Below are 24,033 nucleotides of genomic sequence, written 5' to 3'. Positions count from 1 at the left end.
CCTATTTTTAAAGTCATATAATCACTGTTAAAAAAGGAGTGGCTACAACCCTGTGTGAAAGTTTGGCTTTATTTTTTTCCCCAATACCTGCTACAATACAAAGGGCCTTTCAGGAGCATTCCAAGGCTAAAGTATATGTAAACTATCATAAAAGTGTAACTGAGAAGATATTGCTCCATTAAGATAATAATAACTTCAAATCTTGAAATCTGTAGCTGCATTTACTTATGCCCATTCTGTATACATTGTAAATGCATATAATCCAAAGTTCAGTTCATATGCCATTTAATACAAAAGATAAGAAATCTAGAAGTAAGTATTTACCATATTTTCCACAGTCCTGAGATATTTAGCACAATGGAAGTGTCCGTTATATTCAGCGAGGTCTGCAGCTGTGTATCCATCAAGGTCTCGGATTCCTAGTTTAATTCCATTAACCACAAGGATCTGGCAACACTGAAATTATGGGGCAATAGCCATAATTAATATCCTGTACTGTAATGGGACATTAACCAATCTCATAACCAAATACTGGTACCTGGAAACTATGTGTAATTGTCAGGTAAATAGAGGAGTCTTACCTTCATCTCATTAAAATGAACATACAGTATACCCCCTTTGTGACATAAACTCATTCTGAACTTCCAAAAATTAATATAAATGTATTTAATTAACCATTTCCCAGGACCCCTTAGACTCACTGTGTGATGCAACTAGTGATTAGCTAATCTACCCTGTTTTTCTTCTCTGAAAAATTTGCAAAATGTATTGAAGTCAACGGGTTTTTTTTGCAGCTACCATGCAACTTTTTTTTTTTAACAGACCAACATTTTTTTTGCAATCATTGGCGTCAATTGTACTTTTCATAGTGAAACCTAATGAAAAATTTCAGTCATCACTAAACTCCTCCCTCACCTTGTTCCATTTTGAAGTGATGGATTCTGGGGCTTGGAGTCCATCACAGATCTGTGCACTGGCCACCATGAAAAGAAAAGTCCCAGAATCCATCAAGGTGAGGGAGGGGTTGTATTACCTAAAGGATGCTGGGAAACAGTTGGTTTGTTTGTCACAGTATTATGGTTTCTTTTTAATCCGAGGAATGTCTATGTTAGAAAAAACACATATTTATTTCTTGAAGTTCAGATACTGTTTTGCACCTTTTCTACATAATCCCAACTCAATAAGCTCATGTCAAAAAGAGGGGGTTTATTTTCCCTTTAAGGCCGGGGTGCACGGAGCACATCATCCACTTTTTCTCTGCCTCCATTTTGAAACACATTTAGTGGACATCAGCATGAAAATGCATACTTTACCAATTTACAGGAATCTACAGAAAGTGGGGTTAGACATACTCTTGCACCCCTAAGCATTCCTGCACCCTGGGGTAAGCAAATGAGCCCATATTTTCAGGCAGACAGCTGCCCAGATTTCTAAGCCTGAAGTGCTAAGGAGTGCTGGACCTTGCCCTATGGAAGAGAGTAGAAACATGACTTTCTATAGCACTAACTAGTGAGCCAGGCTGAGGTTTAAGTTGCTATAGCACCGAATATCAGGTGTTTGGAAGAATAAAATGTAATCGCCATTTGTCTGCTTCCTGTCCCAATCTCATGCCTGGGCTTAACTAGAATTATTCTTTCTCTCTTCAGATACTTTTTACTACTGACACTGTCACTTTCCAAAGGTGGCTGCATTCCTACTAGTGTCACACTGGCAAATGCAGGGCCAATAAAGGATATCATCAATACAAGCTGAGTTGTACTCAACTGTGACTGCCTCCACCTCTTGGCAACAAAACCTACCAACTTGATACGGTAGTGTCCTTTATTACTAATGTTGGTTAAGCCGAAAATTGGTCCACTAATTAATTTTTATGAGCACTATACCTATGAGGAAATCTGTCGGACTCTCTGTACCTCCCAATGAACCTTGCTAAAATTCAATGGGCAGATAACAATAAGAAACAATGGCATAGAACCTCTAGCTCTCCATTCTCTGCAGCATCATGTAGAGGAGTTCCGCCCCAGTTATCCGTGCATATTTCACCTCCATGGAGAAGGAGCCAGCTGAGAACCTTGGCGTGGCCTCGGCTAGCAGCAAAATGCATGGCAGTTGCTCCGTCATCATCTTTGTCAGAGAGGCTGATGTCCGTAAAGCTCATCTGAAGAAAAAACAGCATGATTTATTTTTTGGACATTCAGGCTTCATAAAATACAGTTTAAAATGTATAATATCTGATCTAGCTTGTGGTTTTGCTGTCCTAATGATGTAGCCTTTCAAATGGAACATTCCAATGCCCGCTTTCCTTAAAGTTTTACAAACTAAAAAGTGTTTTTTGTACAGGGGATCCATAATCCTGACACACTTTTATTTTCTCATTTAGAAAAGACTTTAAGCAAACCTAGGGGATTTGTTAGTTTAACTAAGGCCAATGTAGTGTTCCAATAAATACACTTAAAACTATCTTAAATGTCATGTCACTTTCAACTAAGAAATATCTCCAAAATCCGATCATTTATCACCCAAGATGCTGCCAAAATTCTTATTCACTCTCTTATAATATCTCGCCTGGACTACTGTAACTCCCTATTAATTGGCCTTCCCCTCCAAAGACTGTCCCCTCTCCAGTCCATAATGAATACTGCTGCCAGGCTCATACACCTCTCCAACCGCTCCTCCTCTGCCGTGCCACTCTGCCAATCCCTGCACTGGCTTCCCCTACCATCCAGGATAAAATTCAAACTAATGACCCTCACATTTAAAGCAGTCCATAACTCTGCCCCACCCTACATCTCTGAACTCATCTCTAGGTACCATCCAACCCGCTTGTTACGCTCCTCTACTGACCTGCTCCTCAACTCCTCTCTCATTCCCTCCTCACACGCTCGCATTCAAGACTTTGCAAGGGCTGCCCCCCTTCTCTGGAATTCGCTCCCACAAACTGTCAGACTTTCTCCCAATCTCTCTGCCTTCAAGAGATCTCTAAAAACACATTTATTCAGAGAAGCTTACCCTAATCTAGTTTAGCAATACCCTGTGCCACACCTCTCACAACTCTGGTCATGCCCATTCCCACACCTTGTGTCTCAACCCTTCTCCTTGTAGATTGTAAGCTCTTTTGGGAAGGGCCCCCTTCACCTCTTGTATCGGTTATTGATTGCTTTATATGTTACTCTGTATGTCCAATGTATGTAACCCACTTATTGTACAGCGCTGCGGAATATGTTGGCGCTTTATAAATAAATGTTAATGTAATGTTATATTTTATTTTTCATTTGTTTTCAGTACTTGCTCTGCAGTAGAACAGAAGGCTTAGCTCAAACAATTTGCCAGTGGTTTATCCAAGACATGGAACTCAAACACTGATCAAACATTAAACCCCCACAAAAAATGTAATAAAGGAACAGCCACTTAATCACTTCTCCTTCTCTAACCCACTCAGCCCCTTACTTAGGAATTTACTTTGGCTGTTGGCTACTGAGCATGCTCAGTTCTTCTCAGCTCATATTACTAAACATGCCCTCCAGTCTAGCAGCCAATTAAATGATTTCCATAGAAACCCTGCTCTAGCTGTGCACTCTGCTGGAGAAACATGTTTATGTGTCAGAAGGAGAATGGCTGCCAGGTAAAAGCAGCTATTTGTTTTATAAAAATGTGATGGTGCTGACAAACATTGGGGATATATGCAGTACAGATGATGCAGTTTGGGTGGAGGGATGTGCCCAATCTTTATACATGGTAGGAAAATGTAGGGTTCACATTTCTTTTAATGTGAAAAATGTTTCTGAGCAAATAGCTTAGATCCATTATTGCCAAGCTACTATTTCTAACTTTCTCACACTTCCTTTTATCTGGTATTGGAGGAGGACTAATGTCATTCCAATATTTAATAAATCTCTTTTAAGATTATGTCCTGAAAAATCATGGTGGAAAGATCATGTTAAACAAACAAACTTGCTTTTTATTATGTAGCAGCTACATTGTTTCAAAAGTCAGAAGCACCAGGGCAGAGAACGTAAATGGACAGATAAATACAGCTTTCAGTTGCAGTTACATTTGCAACTAACCATTAAAATCCTATAGGTTTGTATATTAAAAGGTTGCTTCCTTTTTTAGGAGAAGGAAAAATCATTGGGGGGGTGCCAAATGTTAGGCGTGCCGACGTTCAGCTTTTCACTCTACTGCGGCAGAAGGAGGAAGAGGAAACCCTCGCTCGCAGGTACCCCGGGCTGGTGCAGCTTTCTCCTAACAGGGGCACCAGCCCAAGGTAAAAGGCACGCGATTAAAGTCGCTGGGGGGTGCCTAACATTTTTACCTTTCCTTCTCCTTTAAGGAATGTGTTGCCTCCCTGTTTGCACAGGGTCTTTGCAGGTGACAACTACAAATAATACTGATCAATATAGAGCAATGCACAATTTATATGCAAACACTTGCCTTTCTTGTCCTTTCCTTTGACCTGCATATATTACATACAGATAAGAATCAGGTTATTTAAAGTGAAATACCTATTACAAAGATGTGTAGATAGTATTTCCTTTACCACATAGATAGTTAAAGTTGGAAGATAAAGTGTACATTCCTTAGCCTATATATATACAGGTAAAGGACCCGTTATCCAGAATGCTCGGGACCAAGGGTATTCCGGATAAGGGGTCTTTCCGTAATTTGGATCTTCATACCTTAACTCTACTAAAAAATCAATAAAACATTAATTACACCCAATAGTATTGTTTTGCCCCCAATAAGGATGAATTATATCTTAGTTGGGATCAAATACAAAGCACTGTTTTATTTTTACAGAGAAAAAGGAAATCAATTTTAAAAATCTGAATTATTTGATTAAAATGGAGTCTATGGGAGACAGGCATAACGTAATTCGGAGCTTTCTGGATATCGGATTTCCGGATAACAGATCCCATACCTGTGTATATATATATACAAAGTCCAGAAGTTAGGTACCGCACACACAGGGCTTAAAGTTCATTTTGAGTGTTGAAATGGCAGGACAAGTGACGTTTCGGCTGCAACACCAGCCTTTGTCAAATTATAATTATATATATATACATTTACAAAAAATGGTGGTAATGATCATAAAGATGGCTATGAACCCTGGACTGGGATTAGAGCATGTTTCTGAGTATTGATGGCAAATACAGAACATAAGTTTTAAGTGCACAAAATCACTAAAAAATCTTAATGGAACATTGAATTCTACATAACTTTTAAATATAGAGTAATTTCACATTTTCAGTGTTCTTATAGTTATTTGTAAATGCATTACAGAAAATTGCAGGGGTGCGGTTATACTAAATGGGTGCAATTGTTGTGCTAAACATGTTCCTTGTATTCCCATATAATTGTGACAAGCGTCATTGGGTCCATCGTGCCCCAAATGCACTTACTGACACTAACGTATTGGTAATTCCATGCGCCCCACAGCAGGTCACATTAACAGGCGCATCAGACTTGCAATCAAACGATCACACACTAGTGCCAGTTTATTGGCGGGTGCCAAAAATGATGCATAACCTAGTCTGAAAATGTCAGCTTGGAGTGCAGCCACAATGACAGAATGATGGAATTTTGGATTGCTGCATTGTGGGTAAAAAACATGGTGATTTGTATCATTTGCACATTGTCCTGCATTCATAAATTAACTTGTTTTTATCTGTCTCTGCATTCCTGCTTCTGACTCCTGAAACAATGTAGAAGAACTGGCTAAATTAAGTCAGACCCAGAGAATGTTACGGGATAGACAAACACAGCTTTCAGGTGCAACTACATTCATAAATATCTTAATATCTTTAAAACCAATTAAAACTTTTAATGAACATACTAAGTTGCTTAAAACCATATTTGCTTTGCTATATGCAAAGACAGTGTTTGGATGGAGATCAGAGGTTACTAGCTGTTTCCTGTATAGGTTATGGACAAGTAACACCAGCAATTAAATCTTAAAGGAAAAAAAAAGAGCACTTATTTGTACAAGTGGAGATCAATAGCAGAGACTTACCAACCAAACAATGACTGTGCTGTGGCCCATCTGGGCAGCTGCATGTAAGGGAGTCATCCCATCATTGGCTCTCATTTGGGGATCAGCTCCACAGTCCTTGACCAAATACTGGATGACTTCCAAGTGGCCCTCTTGACAAGCTAGGTAGAGGGGTGTGGCACCATTCTTCGTCTGGGAATTAATAGCACTGGAAACAGATGACATAGGCCCACATTTAGTATTATTTTATAAACAAAAAACTGGTATAAATGCTGCACTCTCCTTGATTTCTATTGGCTGCCAGTGTCTCCCACATTCTACTTTGCCTGTCACTCACATAACCAGACTATTCCACTCTAACCATGTATGCAGGACTGTTAGAAGAGGACCCAGGGCAAAATAACTCAAGGAGGAAAATAACGTAATAACACTAACAGTAGTATGGGGCCCAGTTATCATTTATGGCTACCTTGCAGGGATCCCCAAAAATGCTTTTTCTTGTGTAGGCTCCCCTCTTTTTGTACCTACAAGACAAGAATTATACACTTAAAACAGTACAGGGTTCGGTAATGGGGTACTTTGGCTATAGGTACTAAATGTCAACATATTAAAGGTTACCTTGGATCACTGGAAAATTACTTTACATGGAATGACTACGCTGATTCAACAAAATTGAAATATAATAATAATAAATCTTCACTCAGTGCAGTAGGGCAATTTACATTTATCCTGCTTGTCCCTGATTTTTTATCTTATGTTAGCCCAGGGATCCCCAACCTTTTTTACCCGTGAGCCACATTCAAATGTAAAAAGACTTGGGGAGCAACACAAGCATAAAACATGTTCCTGGGGGTGCCAAATAAGGACTGTTATTGGCTATTTGGTAGCCCCTATAAGGACTGGAAGCCTACAGGATGTTCTGTTTGGCAATACATCCGGTTTTTATGCAACCAAAACTTGCCTACAAGTCAAGAATTAAAAAATATGCACCAACTTTGAGGCCACTGGGAGCAACATCCAAGGGCTTAGAGAGCAACATGTTACTCACGAGCCACTGGTTGGGGACCACTGTGTTAGCCTATGTCAAATACTATTTCACCTGGGCGCAGTTGCTGTTTTAGCGGTTTTCAATGATCACAGTATGAAACAACTGCTAATTTCCACTAGATGGCGATACAGTATATCATTCAGACTCCACTTGTATTATATCCCTTGATGGAAGTAAAACACAAAGTTCACACACAAGATTACTGGCATTCCTTGTGTAATGAACTCTAAGGATTATAAACTAGATTAGCTGCACTATAAAAATACATATTCCCTGCCATATATGAGCTGTACGGCACAAGGCAAGTACCAATAAATACATTTACATATGGATTCGATCCTTATAGTGCTTTAGTGTACTCTGCCCTAAATGTACATTTTAAAAAGGAAATAAGAACATAGAAAATAACAAAAGATTAACATCTCTGAAATATTTTCAGGTTTATTATCAGACAAATTATTTTGCATTTTTTTCTATTTTTTCTATTTAGGAAAGCTTTTGTATGTGACTGTCTTCTTTAAATAGTCAAAAAGGGTAAAGTAGAACTGCTATATATAGGGCCCCAAGTGTGTGGTTCTTACAAGTGTCAAAAATGAGAAACTGTTCAATGAGAAACCAATGAATGTGGCAGATTTGCACCTGTTGTAAATATGTGCATTAAAGAAATCTAGTATATTATTTGTTTTTAAAGTATTAAGAGCAACCATAATGGCTAAAGAGATAGGTGTCTCTCTGTGCTGCTAATCCTATACAAAGGTGGAGACATTCCTCAAGCTTCACTTATGGAGTCTAGCGCCACCTATAGGCTGGATCCAAAATCTAACAAGACTACATGGACCAGATAATACAAAATAAATAGAATGCTTTTTCTCACAACCTAAGAAAGTCTTTGCTTGCAGGCCTGGACTGGCAATCTGTGTTTTCTGGCAAATTCTAGAATGGCTGCTGTAAGATGCCATAGAAAGTCATTACTTATTGGGTTGGTGGGGGCTGTTTAGGCCTCTGTGTCCTTGGGATGCCAGGGCCTATTTTGACTTCCAGTTCAGACCTGGTTGCTATTCCTACACAAACAGATGTAGGAACTCGGTTTCAGCTAAATGCCCAATGCCATCCTATCTACAGTGAACAGCTAAAACCAGCTATCTTCAATGACATCTCCTCCTATGCCATAGCACCCATTAGGTTCAGAAACAGTGCACAATTTCTCTGCACATTCACAGAGTTTTATTACAATGCTCCAAACTACACTAAATACCCTACTCAAATAAGGCCTTTCCTATTATACGCCAAATACTTTAAGCAAACCACTTACATTTTAACGGTAATTCTTTATCCTCATATTCATTAACACCACTTTTAGTAACTTTAACACAAATATCCCAGCAATGGTCATTAAAGAAAAGTGTTTTTTGCCCCAATAGCTATCACTATAGGGGAGGAGCATTTCATTGTTTGCAAAAAAAAGTGGAACTTTGCAGCAAGATATTCCATATATGCATACAAATATCTAAGAAGTGATATAGTTCAGTATAGGGGATATGTAAGAGGGGTGAGGGCATGCATGTAAGGTTAGCGCCCAGGACTGTGCTACTAAACAGTGTGGAGTGTAAGAGGGGTTACTAGCTCTTTTTTTTTTCATTAATAGTGGTTATATCAGTCATACCATGGAAATGTAGGGCAGGGCATTGCTCATAATAACGGCTGTTCTAGCAGAAGATGGTTCCCTAGTACAAACAGGAAGAGAAAAGTTGTCCCTTGGTCTCTTCAGTGTAAAAGCAAGTAAGAAGTGGGAAAGAGGCACACAAAACAAAGAGGGGAGCAGGAGAGAATGGCACATAGGGTTAAGGGAGAATGGCAAATGAAGAGCTTAGAGAAGAAAAGTAGAAAAAGGATAGGATTAGAATGGGAAATGAATGGCACAGGGGGTAGGTGAATGAATGAGAGATACCTATCCTGCCACCTTCCTTATGAGACTCCCCCAAGTGACTGCACTGGATGGAGGAGGTGAACAGGCTCTGTTACAGCAGTAGCAGCAGTAGAGGGGGAGAGGCAGAGAGGAAGGCATTATTTACTGCCGTACCCCACAGCCCCCATGGCAGTGGTTTATAGAGAAGTGCCCTCCAATGTGGACGTCTATTATTATTTTTTAGCTGAGGCAAATTTTCACCTGTCCCCTGGTGAGCCCCAGATGCCTTAGTCTGACACTGTAGGGCAAGGTCTATAGCGCTCACCTAAATTAGTGGGAGCCAAGAATATGCCAGCTGAGCAGCTTGGGCCGCACCAAGGACTTAATTGATGTCAGTACCATGAAGTGACCACAGCAACAGGGTCAGGACTAGAAAGGTCCTGGGATTTCGTCTACTCCTACGGTCTCAGTAATAATAACACTTCTGAAAAAATAACTCAGACCGTTTGGGAGAACAAACGAATGACAATCAGCAGCACATTTATATGAGGTTGCTGTGAGCTTACAGTATATAGAGGAATGTGGGCAGCAGCCCAGCTTCTTATGCCTACTAATTAAGTTGGGCCTGGAAATTTTGGAGGCTGTGCCGCTGTTGTTGTTGTGAATGTTACTCCTAAGTAACTAAGGAAGAGTCTGTGGTACCAAAGTGGGGCTTTTGAATTCTGCATTCAGTTCCTATGGCCCCAGTTTCCTTTCCCACACAGGTCAAGGTTTGTAATAATAGCAAGCTCCTTGCCCAAATGATCTGCTTATTCATTAGTTTGCTTCCCACTTGTTTGAATTACAAAGACATTTTAAGATTAATGACACTTTCACAACAAAGCTCATTTCACACAAAAGGCCTTTGACTGAGCAAGAAAACACAATTTCCATATAAATGTCAACTCAATGCAGGCATCTCTGGGAGTATGAGAAGCCCGTATTTCATGTCCTGCTATACAGGGTTACTATTCTATTCAATATCTTTTCATTCTTAAAAACATTATTGTTTGAACTAAGGACCATCGGCTTAAACTTACGTTTGCAATCCACACTCCATAAAAGGGATATCCTTCACAGAAGCTCAGAGATGGGATTTTAAAATAATCTGTTATCTATATAGTAGTGACATAATCCATGTAGTGAGAGTAGTGGCATTAATTTATTGGGTGCAAAAGGGGTCTGAGGGAGAAGAGGAGTCAGAGTTCCATGACCTGTATAAAAGCACTCAGCCTTTGGCCTTGTGCTTTTATATAATCTATGATCAAGGATCCTTGGTGACTTATAACATTCTTATATTTTGTAATAAGGGGTACATTTCCTGTATATTTATACACACAGACCCACAGACATTCTTGACTGGTGCAAAGCAAGGTAGGTGACAACAGTGTCTAATATGTCTTTGTTTCTGCTCTGTGCAATATGGTATATAAATAGTAAACTTTAATTTTCATTAACTTTTTGTATACATAAATACTTTTCAGCTGGTCATCATTATTTAATTGTTATAGTATGTGATTAATCAGCTTTTTCTATTTTGTCTCCATCCAAACAACAAGGAAAAATCCTTATGTGGTTGTGAGGGTCACTGACCCCCCAAAAAAACCCAAAGTAACTGCGCAGCTTCCATGTTGTTTTTTATTTAAAAAACACTTCCTAGTTGTTAGAGCATTAAGATTAATTAACTGCAAATCGTCTTGAAAATTTGTTGACTACCAAGAAGAGGCAGTGGCTAGTGATGTGCAGGTCAGGAAAAACTCTAACCCACAAAATGCTGCCATTGTAGGACCCGCACCCAACATGTACCCTCCTCTTCCTGCTAAGTTTACTCCCTATGTATGTGCCTTTGGTTCCAAAAGAGGGAATCTTCAGAAGCAGAGGGGCGTACTTCTCCAGTCCGACCCACACCGAACCTGAAACTGCAATGGTCACCCAAATTTCAACCCGAACCTGTGGGTAGCAAGTCAACTAACACATCACTAATAGTGGCTCAAGAGTTATCTTTTGTGGATGTGTATGAAATCTTCAGTTTGTACTTATCATCTGCCATCCAACAGAATTGAAAAATAACATATCAAGACCAACCCCTGAGATGACGAACATGACCAAATGGACAGAAACTGGCCAACCACATTTAGGTATATATGGCAAAATTAAGGCTGGTTTGTTTAGCCAAAAGATCTGCTCTGAGCACCAGACAGCTGAGGTTGCTGGTTCAGTTTGATACTTAAAGGGACAGTATAAACAATATCAGCTGAATGAATAGGGCTTGTGCTGAACATACTTTTTGCCTATTGTTTTAATTAAGAAATATCTATGGCTCCTGTTATATCTGACACAAAACCAGAATATGAAGCCAGTTTGACATTTGTACTTCATGTCACTTCTGGTCCCAAAGAACCTCAAAGGATCTGATAAAACATATTACCAGTCCACTGAGAAGTCCCTGATAAAAGCTGCTGCTTAGAGAAGAGATGGGTTTGTTTGTTTGTTCAAAGGTAGACAGGGAGCTCTAAACAAATTGCCAGGGGGGTAAATAAAAATAACACGACTTTTAAATTAGTGCTTTATAAAGCCAAAAAAATAGGAAAATATGATTTTTTAAAATTAAACTATAGGCAGATTGTCATTTCAACACGAGTCCTATTTATCATGCTAAGTTAACGAAGGTGTTTAAAGGTGCTTACTGCCACTTTAAGGCTGATAAAAAAGGACTGACTGAAGTGTACTAACTAAAGCTGCTGGGAAAAAGCTAGGGCTAGAGAAGGACAGCTACCCAGGACCTGCACAAACCGGTACCCACAGACACCCCACTGCCCAAGTCAGTATTGTACTGTATATATACAAAGTAATGCTCAAATGATTCTGTCATTCCTGTAATATACTGCCATCCTGCACGTTGACTTGCCTCCTCCCTGTGGCTACCTCTGCCATATGTCTCCTGCATAGGCATCTTTGCCAGCTGTTGGTTTCCCATCCTCTAGATAAGGTTACCCTGCAGAGAAAGGTGTTGGCTAAAGGAATACAATAGAGACAAAGGCGCTAATTCATTATCAACTGCTGGTATGTTCTAGCTAATAAACTACTTAACTAGATATGGAAACTGCAAGTTAATACTTGTGCATACAACGTCACATGTACTTCGCCTGCTTCTGTTACGCGTATAAAGCACAAACCCTGCTCACTCTGGCTCAGCATTTTTCCAGCAATTTTTTTATTGTGATGCATTGCGCAGAAAATGTTCTTGTTAGAAAATATAAATTACTAAAATAAGCCATTGTTCTCTGTAAGTTAGGATATACCTTATTGCAAGGAGCCTAGCGTAGCCTCTGCTCTGAAAGAACTTTAGTTTTAAAGGAGAAGTAAAGGCTAGTAAAGAGTTAATCTCAAGCTGCAGGCATACCTTCAGTTGTCTCAATAGTGCCCTTAAGTCTCCCCATATTTCTCCCATTCAGATGATCAGAAGCTAAACAGGAAGAAAGAACGCCGAGCTGTGTAAAGAAAGTTCCCATAATTCCTCGCTCCTGCACAGACTCCCAGACCAAGTGAACATGCTCAGATAGTAAGACTATGAGTCAGCTTCCTGCTGATTGGCTCAGATCCACATTCCTAAGGGGGGGGGGAGTGAGTTCTTGGAATTCTTGAGTGAGGGGGGAGCAGGAAAGAGCAGAAAGCAAAGAGCTGCATGTCTCTGGCAGAGGAAAACAGACACAACTAATCTTTTGACAGGGAACTCAGTGCATTATTTTATACCTTTCCTTCTCCTTTAACTACTGCTATCAAGAGAGCACTACACTCTTAGATTTTCAGGAATTTGGGTAACTCACTGGTAGAGTTTGCTTTCAGCCACATTGACTAGATTTGGTCCCCAACACTCTGCGGATTGTAGTAGAGGGAAAACATTAAACATTCATAAGCTGTTAGTGCAAATGTGCTTCATCTATGGCAGTGTGAGGTAGAGATAAACCAAAGGGGCACAAAGGTACCAGAAGTGAATTAATTGCAAGTAATTAGTATAATGTCTGCAATGATCACCCCTTCCTCGGTCATGCTTTCTCCAACGACAACTTGTTGTTATATACAATTTGAATAGACGCCTGTATCAGTGTGTTTTCTCGCAGCATCTAATGGAGTATGCACAGGTAAGTCTCTGGTGATATACTCTACTTTACCTACCGTACGGTGCCTGCCCCTGCCTGCGGATATGTTTAATCCACCCGCAGCTTCCCAGCTTCCACCTGCTTCAAACACCATTTGTTCCAATTCTAATCTCTTTTGGTTATATCGCCTGATGTGCGTTTCGCATCTCCTTAACTGACAAGGATTTGGGGATTTTTGTGGATAATAAGCTGTGTAACCTCAATGGCTACTAAGCATATAAAGTACTGACTTGCATAAAAAGACCATTCACTCTAGATCTAAAGAGCCACTCTATGGTCAGGTTACTAAATAAATGTAATTTTGGCTGTCCACCTCAGTCAGCTCTGAGCTCTGAGTTGAAAAGGCCACAAACATATCAATTTTGGTTAATTTTGATTGTTTACATGACCTTATGCTTGAATGATTTGCATCTGACATTTGTTCTTAAAGAGATATTGACCCCAGAAATGAAACCTTTTTTTTTTTTTTACATCTATCATAACATTGTCTTTGCATGCTATTTATAATTTTGCCTTAAAGTATTTGCCCAATGCTTTTACATTACCTATCTGATCCCCCATGTTCCTCTATAAGGGGGCTGCCATATTTGTGCAACACTAGTCCGTTAGCATTAGGAGCTACAGTGGTGTGAAAAACGATTTGCCCCCTTCCTGATTTCTTATTCTTTTGCATGTTTGTCACACTTAAATGTTTCTGATCATCAAACACATTTAACTATTAGTCAAAGATAACACAAGTAAACACAAAATGCAGTTTTTAAATGAGGGTTTTTATTATTTAAGGAGAAAAAAAATCCAAACCTACATGGCCCTGTGTGAAAAAGTAATTGCCCCTTGAACCTAATAACTGGTTGGGCCACCCTTAGCAGCAATAACTGCAATCAAGCGTTTGCGATAACTTGCAATGAGTCTTTTACAGCGCTCTGGAGGAATTTTGGCCCACTCATCTTTGCAGAATTGTTGTAATTCAGCTTTATTTGAGGGTTTTCTAGCATGAACCGCCTTTTTAAGGTCATGCCACAACATCTCAATAGGATTCAGGTCAGGACTTTGACTAGGCCACTCCAAAGTCTTCATTTTGTTTTTCTTCAGCCATTCAGAGGTGGATTTGCTGGTGTGTTTGGGTCATTGTCCTGCTGCAGCACCCAAGATCGCTTCAGCTTGAGTTGACGAACAGATGGCCGGACATTCTCCTTCAGGATTTTTTGGTAGACAGTAGAATTCATGGTTCCATCTATCACAGCAAGCCTTCCAGGTCCTGAAGCAGCAAAACAACCCCAGACCATCACACTACCACCACCATATTTTACTGTTGGTATGATGTTCTTTTTCTGAAATGCTGTGTTACTTTTACGCCAGATGTAACGGGACACGCACCTTCCAAAAAGTTCAACTTTTGTCTCGTCGGTCCACAAGGTATTTTCCCAAAAGTCTTGGCAATCATTGAGATGTTTTTTAGCAAAATTGAGACGAGCCTTAATGTTCTTTTTGCTTAAAAGTGGTTTGCGCCTTGGAAATCTGCCATGCAGGCCGTTTTTGCCCAGTCTCTTTCTTATGGTGGAGTCGTGAACACTGACCTTAATTGAGGCAAGTGAGGCCTGCAGTTCTTTAGATGTTGTCCTGGGGTCTTTTGTGGCCTCTTGGATGAGTTGTCTCTGCGCTCTTGGGGTAATTTTGGTCGGCCGGCCACTCCTGGGAAGGTTCACCACTGTTCCATGTTTTTGCCATTTGTGGATAATGACTCTCACTGTGGTTCGCTGGAGTCCCAAAGCTTTAGAAATGGCTTTATAACCTTTACCAGACTGATAGATCTCAATTACTTTTGTTCTCATTTGTTCCTGAATTTCTTTGGATCTTGGCATGATGTCTAGCTTTTGAGGTGCTTTTGGTCTACTTCTCTGTGTCAGGTAGCTCCTATTTAAGGGATTTCTTGATTGAAACAGGTGTGGCAGTAATCAGGCCTGGGGGTGACTACAGAAATTGATATTGAAATTGAAAATTGAAATTGATAAACCACAGTTAAGTTATTTTTTAACAAGGGGGGCAATCACTTTTTCACACAGGGCCATGTAGATTTGGAGTTTTTTTTCTCCCTTAATAACGTAAACCTTCATTTAAAAACTGCATTTTGTGTTCAATTATGTTATCTTTGACTAATAGTTAACGGTTTTTGATGAGCAGAAACATTTAAGTGTGACAAACATTCAAAAGAATAAGAAATCAGGAAGGGGGCAAATAGTTATAACTAACAGGATGAGAAGGGACAGTCAGGTTGGCAAAACAGTCAGGTTTAGGAACTTCAAGTAACAATAACATACAAAAGCAACCCTATCAGCAAAAAACAATTACCATGACTTATACATAACTTTTAATGTACGTTAATATTTTGAAGAGTTTTTTAGTGTCGGTATCACTTTAACAATATATTCTTCAGAGCTATCTAATTAACTAGGAGATACTCTAAGACTAGGGGTATGGGGAACAGATTGTCTGCTTTCCTCCGGCTGCGTTTTTTTACTCAGACAGAGCAAAGCAGATCTGTCCTGCCCTCCTTCCTATAGCTCTATTGACAGGCATGGTGGTGGCCTGTGTGGAGCTACATGAGTGGATATTTTATAAGCGTAAAAGTATGATTTCAACCAATATCGACTCGGCCAACTCTGTCAAGGTAGCTACAATATGGACCAGAGAACTTCCTGTATCCTTTCTGGTGAATCATATTATTTCACCTTTGATACATATACCCCAAAGAGGGAGAAATGCAAGAGCATATATTGCTGATTTACAGAAGACTTAAAATCTTGAGGTTAATCCTGCAAAATTTACTTGGTACAGTTATGGGACCTGTTATCCAGAATGCTCAGGACCTGGGGTTTTCCAGATACGGGATCTTTCTGTAATTTGGATCTCCATAACTAAAAATAGTTTAAACATTAAATAAACCCAATAGGATTGTTTTGCCTCCAATAAGGATTAATTCTATCTTAGTTGGGATCAAGTACAAGGTTCTGTTTTATAATTACAGAGAAAAGGAAATCATTTTTAAAGATTAGAATTATTTGCTTATAATGGAGGCTATGGGAGATGGACTTTTCGTAATTCTGAACTTTCTGGATAACAGGTTTCTGGATAAGGGATCCCATACCTGCACTAAGAATAGCCTCCATTACAGGTAAAATAAAGTAAGAATGCAAGAATGGCTAAAATGGCTAAGAAGCTGTAGTAAAGAAGCTATAAATCAATGACTTGAATACCTATGTGTCTGTCAGTTTATCACACCTGCCTACACACACACACATACACACACACACATACACACACACATATATTAACAAAGCTATGTTTTAATTTGTTACAGAAAGGTTTCAATTGTACATTGATTAAAAAGTAATTGTAGGGTGGTTTTTTCGTTCTTGCATAAATACTCAGATAGTTTTTCAAACTGAAAATAAATCTACTTCAGTGGGTTCAAAAGCTAAACTAAAGGTTTTTGTTGAAACAATGACAATAAACTCTATCTACTGTTTACACATTGCACAAAAGCCTGACAGAGAATAGGCTCTTAGATTTATTGCCAAGTTGAGCCATCACTGTAAATTTGATCAGGAGTTTCTGTGATTACGACATGTTTATCTTACAGGCAGCGGCACACACTGAATTGCATGCATACAAATTCCTGCTTGTGCCTGGGAGGCATAAAAACGTTCCTATTTTATTATAGCAGCAGTACATTCAATAGATCCACTTACTTCTATGTCTTATAAGGAAGTTGTTGATCAAACAGTGAGTGCTACATGCCTCCCAACACCAGAAAATGCAGCGCGCAGTTTTGCTAAAAAGGTGAAATTGCCCTTTAAGCTGCAAGCCTCAGTTCCCCAAGAGACCTGTTTAGCTTATTAGTTACAATTGTATCTCAGTGCAGGTGTAGCTTGTTAAGTTTCTGGGCTCTCTGCCAAAAGCTACCTATTAAATTAAGTTTCAGAAACACTGTATCTAAGTACAGGTGTAGCTTTTTAAGATTTCTGGGCCAAAAGCTACTTTTTAATTAAGTTTGTATCGTTTTTTAGCAGGATATCAAAGGGAAATGAGGGACTTTTCAGTAAGAATCTGGACTGTGGGCTGAGCTGTTAAAAGAGGGACAGTATGGTGCTAGGTTCTGTAGCAAACACAGAGGAAGGGAACGCTTGTAGGTACACAGAATAAAGCAAGCAGGTAGGTAAGGTCACACAATCAATGCTGATGTCACAGGAAGGCTTACTGCAATAGATTGCATCATTATATATCGCAGTGCTGTCCATTACTCATAACTCTGGGCATATCTGGTACTGTTGTGTTTCTTCAAAGACATATAACTCCATGGATCTTGCAACAGTTTTGCAAACACCAAGACCTTTGACAGCAACTGGATGAATCCCAAGCAGCCTACAGCCTGTCATGGTCACTATAAACCATGCACTTGGCCATGACAGTACTCAGTGCCTAGTTGCAGTGCTTCCCATTGCACTTAGAAGAAGGTGGCCTTTGGTGATTCTGTGAAAGCCACCAGTGATCAGAAGTCTGATGGGCAATGTTTCCTGTTGTGCAGGCTATGGTGCAAAAACAATATTGCATTAGAGACTGTGTAGATACATATACAATGATTATTATTTTCATGTTACACCAGTTTGTTACATGATTGTATCACAACCTGTGCGTACATGCAGGAAAACTCAGTGTAACGCTGTTCTGTCGGCAGGTCAAGAAGTACATCTGTAGCTAAATAAAACCACTGTCATGTAACACAAACTTTTGTGCAGCCGGGGACGAAAGGTATCCCTTCTGCACATTGATTCCAAGGCTATATATTTAAGAAAACACCGTAGGGAACATCCAATTAGTATTTCATGAAGGTATAGTATAACTTGCCAAAACAATGGTTCTAAAAATACTTAATGCTTACAAAGGTGCCCTATGTTATCAGTGTAGGATTCCCCAGAAAGTATGGCGTCTTTTCAGCACAGGAGCACAGGGGAGACCCAGATGTCACAGTGTCATTAATAGAGTATCAATAACCATAAGAAATATCACAAATCATAAAGAATAAAACCTCCTATTCCATCTAACTCGCATATCTTTTCTCCAATATATTGCTCTTTTCCTAGTATCTCTGGAGAAGATTTTGGGAAAAACGAATGCTGTTATAAAAGGGTTCAATACACTATAGGGAAATATCGAGATCTACCAAGTTATTACAATAGTGAACAATCAAGGTTACATACAAACATGGCATAGGCCTTAACCCTTTGTAATGAGCCAGCAAAAAGCTTTCACTGGCCTCTAGATACTCTGTATATCTATGCAACATTGATGTAGAATTCTGCTCACTTTTATCTATGTGTTTCTCTTGTGTTTGTCATAGCACATAACTACTGTATTTCGATATTCTTATTCCAAAAAACATTTTCATGTGATTTCATCCTAAATACAGCAGTCCTATCTGGTGCTTAAATATCCCAGGTCTTATAACTGTAATCAGATGTCTAATTTTGCCAATCACCCTCTCTCTCTCTTCACAGTACTACCCACTGGGATTTTTAACTATTACCAAGGACTCAGTGGCTATCATAATCAACACCCAAGCAGGTATCACATGTCCATTATAGCTGCAGCTGTCTGCTATATTTTGCTGTGGGACCAGTAATGTCTGGATTCTGGATTTGCCACTGCTGTATCATTTGTTAGCTGCCATATTTCTCCTCTAGTCTAGTCATGTCTTCTGTTCAGTTCTATAGAAAATACTTTCCCCTGTTGCCAAGCACAGGAGGGGGGTAGAAACAGAGACTGCATCTGAAATAATTCTTTTAGCCTACATAGTAAATTATCTATTCATTTATAAATCAGTGTAGGAATTTTTAGAGACGTTACCTCTACCTGAGGCATACACTTTCCTTTGCCTAAGCTAAATACACGAAAATGAACATATTCCATATATATCCATGCTGCACTGCAGATTTCTAATCATCTCTGATGCATACTGAATGCTATAGAGCTATCATGTCCCACTTCTGACCAGGTCCACAGCATGGACATTTTATAGGTTTGTCTGGGGTCGGACCCGGTGGGCCCCAGGTACCCCAGTCTGACACTAGGTTTGTTTCCAGATCATCTTATTAAATTTTAAATAAACAAATGACAACTCACTGAATCAGCCATCTTTTATTTTAATACAAGCTGAACAAATCCCTATAAAATACATGACTGCAGGGCATCAATGAATGATGGCATTGCTGCAGTTGCTATGGTTTGTATCCAGGCCCGGATTTGTGGTGAGGCCACAAAGGCCTGGACCTAGAGCGGCATGCACTAGAATGTTGCTTGCATGGGGAGCAATGGGGACCAGGCACGTGTCCTCCCCCCACTGCTCTGTATGAGTTAAGTGGGGCACATGCGCGCGGGGGGAAGGTGGTCGGTCAGCAAAAGGGGATGGCCTCGTTGGACCCCTGTCCAACAGAGTGCCATTAGCCGTTCCAGGGGTTCCCTGCTCACTAAGACCATTACCCCTTCCTCTGTGGTGACCATATGTACAGTGCCCAAGATTCACCCATAGGATCTCCTATAACCTACACCTTAATGCTTAGTTCCCTCTCTCGTCTTTCCTTTTTGTGCGAACACAATGAAATGCGAATTGTGCTCTTAAATTCACAAATTGCAAAATTAGTTTAGCGAATATTTTTTCCACCACTGAAGTTGTGGTGTAACTCAGACACAGAGTGTGTGCATAAATATTTGCAGTTTGCGAATATGCCATATTTACAAAGCTTTAAGGACATTTGCACTGCTAAAATAATTTGAAATCATGTTTGCATATTAATTGCACCAGTCTTGTCCAGCTTTATAAATATAAACACGGGGAGGGCAAATATGTTCACTGTGTGAATAATTCTGCGCTGCACAAATTTTATAAATGGCTCCCACTGTGTCACACGTACGGGAGATAGCTGCTAAACACAGGAAACAACACCAAGTTTCCCAGCAGTAACTTAGCATAACACACACTTTTCCTCTGGTGACAATGTCCCTTTAATTTGTGGAAGGAACAGAACCCTTTATATAAATATTTATGAATGTTACCCGATACTCTATCACACAGCGTGGAAACAGCATGTGCTTCAGCTATAGTTTTCATTTAAGTAGTGGGGAGAATAAGAAACAATCATTGAAGCAAAGCTAGCAAAACAACAGTGTCCAAATACAGCACAGGCAACACCATCAGCACCCATACCAACTCATCTGGCCAATGGTGCACATAGCAGGTCCTTTCCTATTGTGCACAGGCAGGTATCAGAGGTTCCCTCTAGGTTTTCCTCTTGTTTTTCATTTTGATAATGGATTTGGAGGGTATAGATTTTATTTATCGACCCCTTTTCTGGGAGATAATAAGAACTCAAGGCTTTACTAATATAAAACAATTCATTTTCAATATTTACATCTGAAAATATTAAAGGGGTGGCTCACCTTTATTAAAGGAACAGTAACACCAAAAAATGAAAGTGTATAAAAGTAATTACAATATAATGCATTGTTGTCTCCATTTGCATTTGCATTGTGGCACCCATTTAAAAGACAAAAAGGCCCAGGTTACTAAGCAGATAACAGACCTCCCCTCCCCCCCCATTATATTTTACAGAGCTTATCAGTTATCTACTATGTAACCTGTGCCTTTCCTCCTTTTTTCCAGCTTGAATGGCTGCCCCCATGGCTACACAGCAGCTTATTCATATAAACTATAGTGCAGTGCAAGGCAACATTATACCTTAATTACTTTAAAACACTTTCATTTTTTGTTTGTGAAGATACAGTGGTGTGAAAAACTATTTGCCCCCTTCCTGATTTCTTATTCTTTTGCATGTTTGTCACACTTAAATGTTTCTGCTCATCAAAAACCGTTAACTATTAGTCAAAGATAACATAATTGAACACAAAATGCAGTTTTTAAATGAAGGTTTACGTTATTAAGGGAGAAAAAAAACTCCAAATCTACATGGCCCTGTGTGAAAAAGTGATTGCCCCCCTTGTTAAAAAATAACTTAACTGTGGTTTATCAATTTCAATTTTCAATTTCAATATCAATTTCTGTAGTCACCCCCAGGCCTGATTACTGCCACACCTGTTTCAATCAAGAAATCACTTAAATAGGAGCTACCTGACACAGAGAAGTAGACCAAAAGCACCTCAAAAGCTAGACATCATGCCAAGATCCAAAGAAATTCAGGAACAAATGAGAACAAAAGTAATTGAGATCTATCAGTCTGGTAAAGGTTATAAAGCCATTTCTAAAGCTTTGGGACTCCAGCGAACCACAGTGAGAGCCATTATCCACAAATGGCAAAAACATGGAACAGTGGTGAACCTTCCCAGGAGTGGCCGGCCGACCAAAATTACCCCAAGAGCGCAGAGACAACTCATCCGAGAGGCCACAAAAGACCCCAGGACAACATCTAAAGAACTGCAGGCCTCACTTGCCTCAATTAAGGTCAGTGTTCACGACTCCACCATAAGAAAGAGACTGGGCAAAAACGGCCTGCATGGCAGATTTCCAAGGCGCAAACCACTTTTAAGCAAAAAGAACATTAAGGCTTGTCTCAATTTTGCTAAAAAACATCTCAATGATTGCCAAGACTTTGGGGAAAATATCTTGTGGACCGACGAGACAAAAGTTGAACTTTTTGGAAGGTGCGTGTCCCGTTACATCTGGCGTAAAAGTAACACAGCATTTCAGAAAAAGAACATCATACCAACAGTAAAATATGGTGGTGGTAGTGTGATGGTCTGGGATTGTTTTGCTGCTTCAGGACCTGGAAGGCTTGCTGTGATAGATGGAACCATGAATTCTACTGTCTACCAAAAAATCCTGAAGGAGAATGTCCGGCCATCTGTTCGTCAACTCAAGCTGAAGCGATCTTGGGTGCTGCAGCAGGACAATGACCCAAAACAAACCAGCAAATCCACTTCTGAATGGCTGAAGAAAAACAAAATGAAGACTTTGGAGTGGCCTAGTCAAAGTCCTGACCTGAATCCTATTGAGATGTTGTGGCATGACCTTAAAAAGGCGGTTCATGCTAGAAAACCCTCAAATAAAGCTGAATTACAACAATTCTGCAAAGATGAGTGGGCCAAAATTCCTCCAGAGCGCTGTAAAAGACTCGTTGCAAGTTATCGCAAACGCTTGATTGCAGTTATTGCTGCTAAGGGTGGCCCAACCAGTTATTAGGTTCAAGGGGCAATTACTTTTTCACACAGGGCCATGTAGGTTTGGATTTTTTTTCTCCTTAAATAATAAAAACCCTCATTTAAAAACTGCATTTTGTGTTTACTTGTGTTATCTTTGACTAATAGTTAAATGTGTTTGATGATCAGAAACATTTTGTGTGACAAACATGCAAAAGAATAAGAAATCAGGAAGGGGGCAAATAGTTTTTCACACCACTGTAAGTGTCAGACTGAAATGGCAGGGGCCCACCAGAAAACCCTGGACAATGGGCCCACTTTCAAAACTTTAATTCCTCTTCTCCTCCCTCAAACTCTTTATTATTATCCTAGTCTATTTTTTCTACAACTATAATCTATTCTTCCATCTATCAAGCTTCCTTGTTCCCATACAGAAATAGGAAATAACCATGAAATAGGCTAAATAGTTAGAAGCAAGTGGGCCCACTGACAAATTGGCCCAACGGGAGTTTTCCTGGTATCCTGGTGGGCCAGTCCGACACTGGTGAAGATTCTCATTCATCCAGGTCATGGTTTATCTGTAGTAATAAGTCAAATCAACTGGACTTCCTGTGTTTTTTCTTGAAGACGTTTCACCGGTCATCCAACTGGCTGCTCAGTTCAGAATGACTTGTACAAAGATCTTCCTGGAATAAATTCCCTGGAATGTTGTTCCAATCAGCATAATCTGTTTATAATAACAAGCATGGGGTCAGGGATCTCATGAAGGTGAGGTGCTGATTGTATTAGTATGACTGGAGCTTTAAGGTGTTATTATACCTTTCAGGGAGAGGTGCCAAAACAGCACTGTATGTGGCATACAATAGATGTCGCACCCCCCCCCCCCCCCCCCCACCACCACCACCACCACCACCACCACCACCACCACCACCACCACCACATCTATTCAAACTTGGTTTTTCTGTTATACATATGGCCTCTTTTACACCTCTTTTGAACCAGTCGCTCTCCTGGTATAGAATCTGGACCTCATGGTCTTCAAATGTGTGTCCTTTTTCCTTTAGATGTAGGTACGAGTCCTGACCAGAGGAGCTGGCTCTTTTGTGCTGCGCTATACGCTGGTGTAACTGTTGTTTGGTTTCTCCCACACAAAGTCATAGCACTCCTCACTGCACTGTACGGCATACACCATATGACTCCTCACTGCACTGTACGGCATACACCATATGACTCCTCACTGCACTGTACGGCATACACCATGTGACTCCTCACTGCACTGTACGGCATACATTGTGTGACTCCTCACTGCACTGTACGGCATACACCATGTGACTCCTCACTGTACTGTACGGTATACACCATGTGACTCCTCACTGTACTGTACGGCATACACCATGTGACTCCTCACTGCACTGTACGGCATACACCATGTGACTGCTCACTGCACTGTACTGCATACACCATGTGACTCCTCAATGCACTGTACGGCATACACCATGTGACTCCTCACTGCACTGTACGGCATACACCATGTGACTCCTCACTGCACTGTACTTGCATATACCATGTGACTCCTCACTGCACTGTACTGCATACACCATGTGACTCCTCACTGCACTGTACTGCATATACAATGTTATTCTTATTATGCTTTAGGACTGGGTCTTTTGGGTGAACCAGTTGC

General features: G+C 40.1%; 1 protein-coding gene across 3 annotated transcripts in view; it reads right to left on the bottom strand.

The window, feature by feature from the left end:
- The window catches only part of espn (espin), a 113,496-nt gene that overhangs the window by 72,218 nt on the left and 17,245 nt on the right, over positions 1 to 24,033 (bottom strand). For all 3 annotated transcript variants that reach the window (XM_012967357.3, XM_018095454.2, XM_018095455.2), the window contains exons 3-5: positions 6,011 to 6,197; positions 1,976 to 2,158; positions 325 to 456 (exon numbers count right to left, since the gene is read on the bottom strand). In XM_012967357.3, the coding sequence (XP_012822811.2) occupies positions 325 to 456; positions 1,976 to 2,158; positions 6,011 to 6,197 (502 nt within the window). The remainder of the gene's footprint in view (positions 1 to 324; positions 457 to 1,975; positions 2,159 to 6,010; positions 6,198 to 24,033) is intronic.

This window comes from Xenopus tropicalis, chromosome 7 (assembly GCF_000004195.4).
Source record: "Xenopus tropicalis strain Nigerian chromosome 7, UCB_Xtro_10.0, whole genome shotgun sequence".
NCBI lineage: Eukaryota > Metazoa > Chordata > Amphibia > Anura > Pipidae > Xenopus > Xenopus tropicalis.
This window is presented reverse-complemented; position numbering and strand designations above follow the sequence as displayed.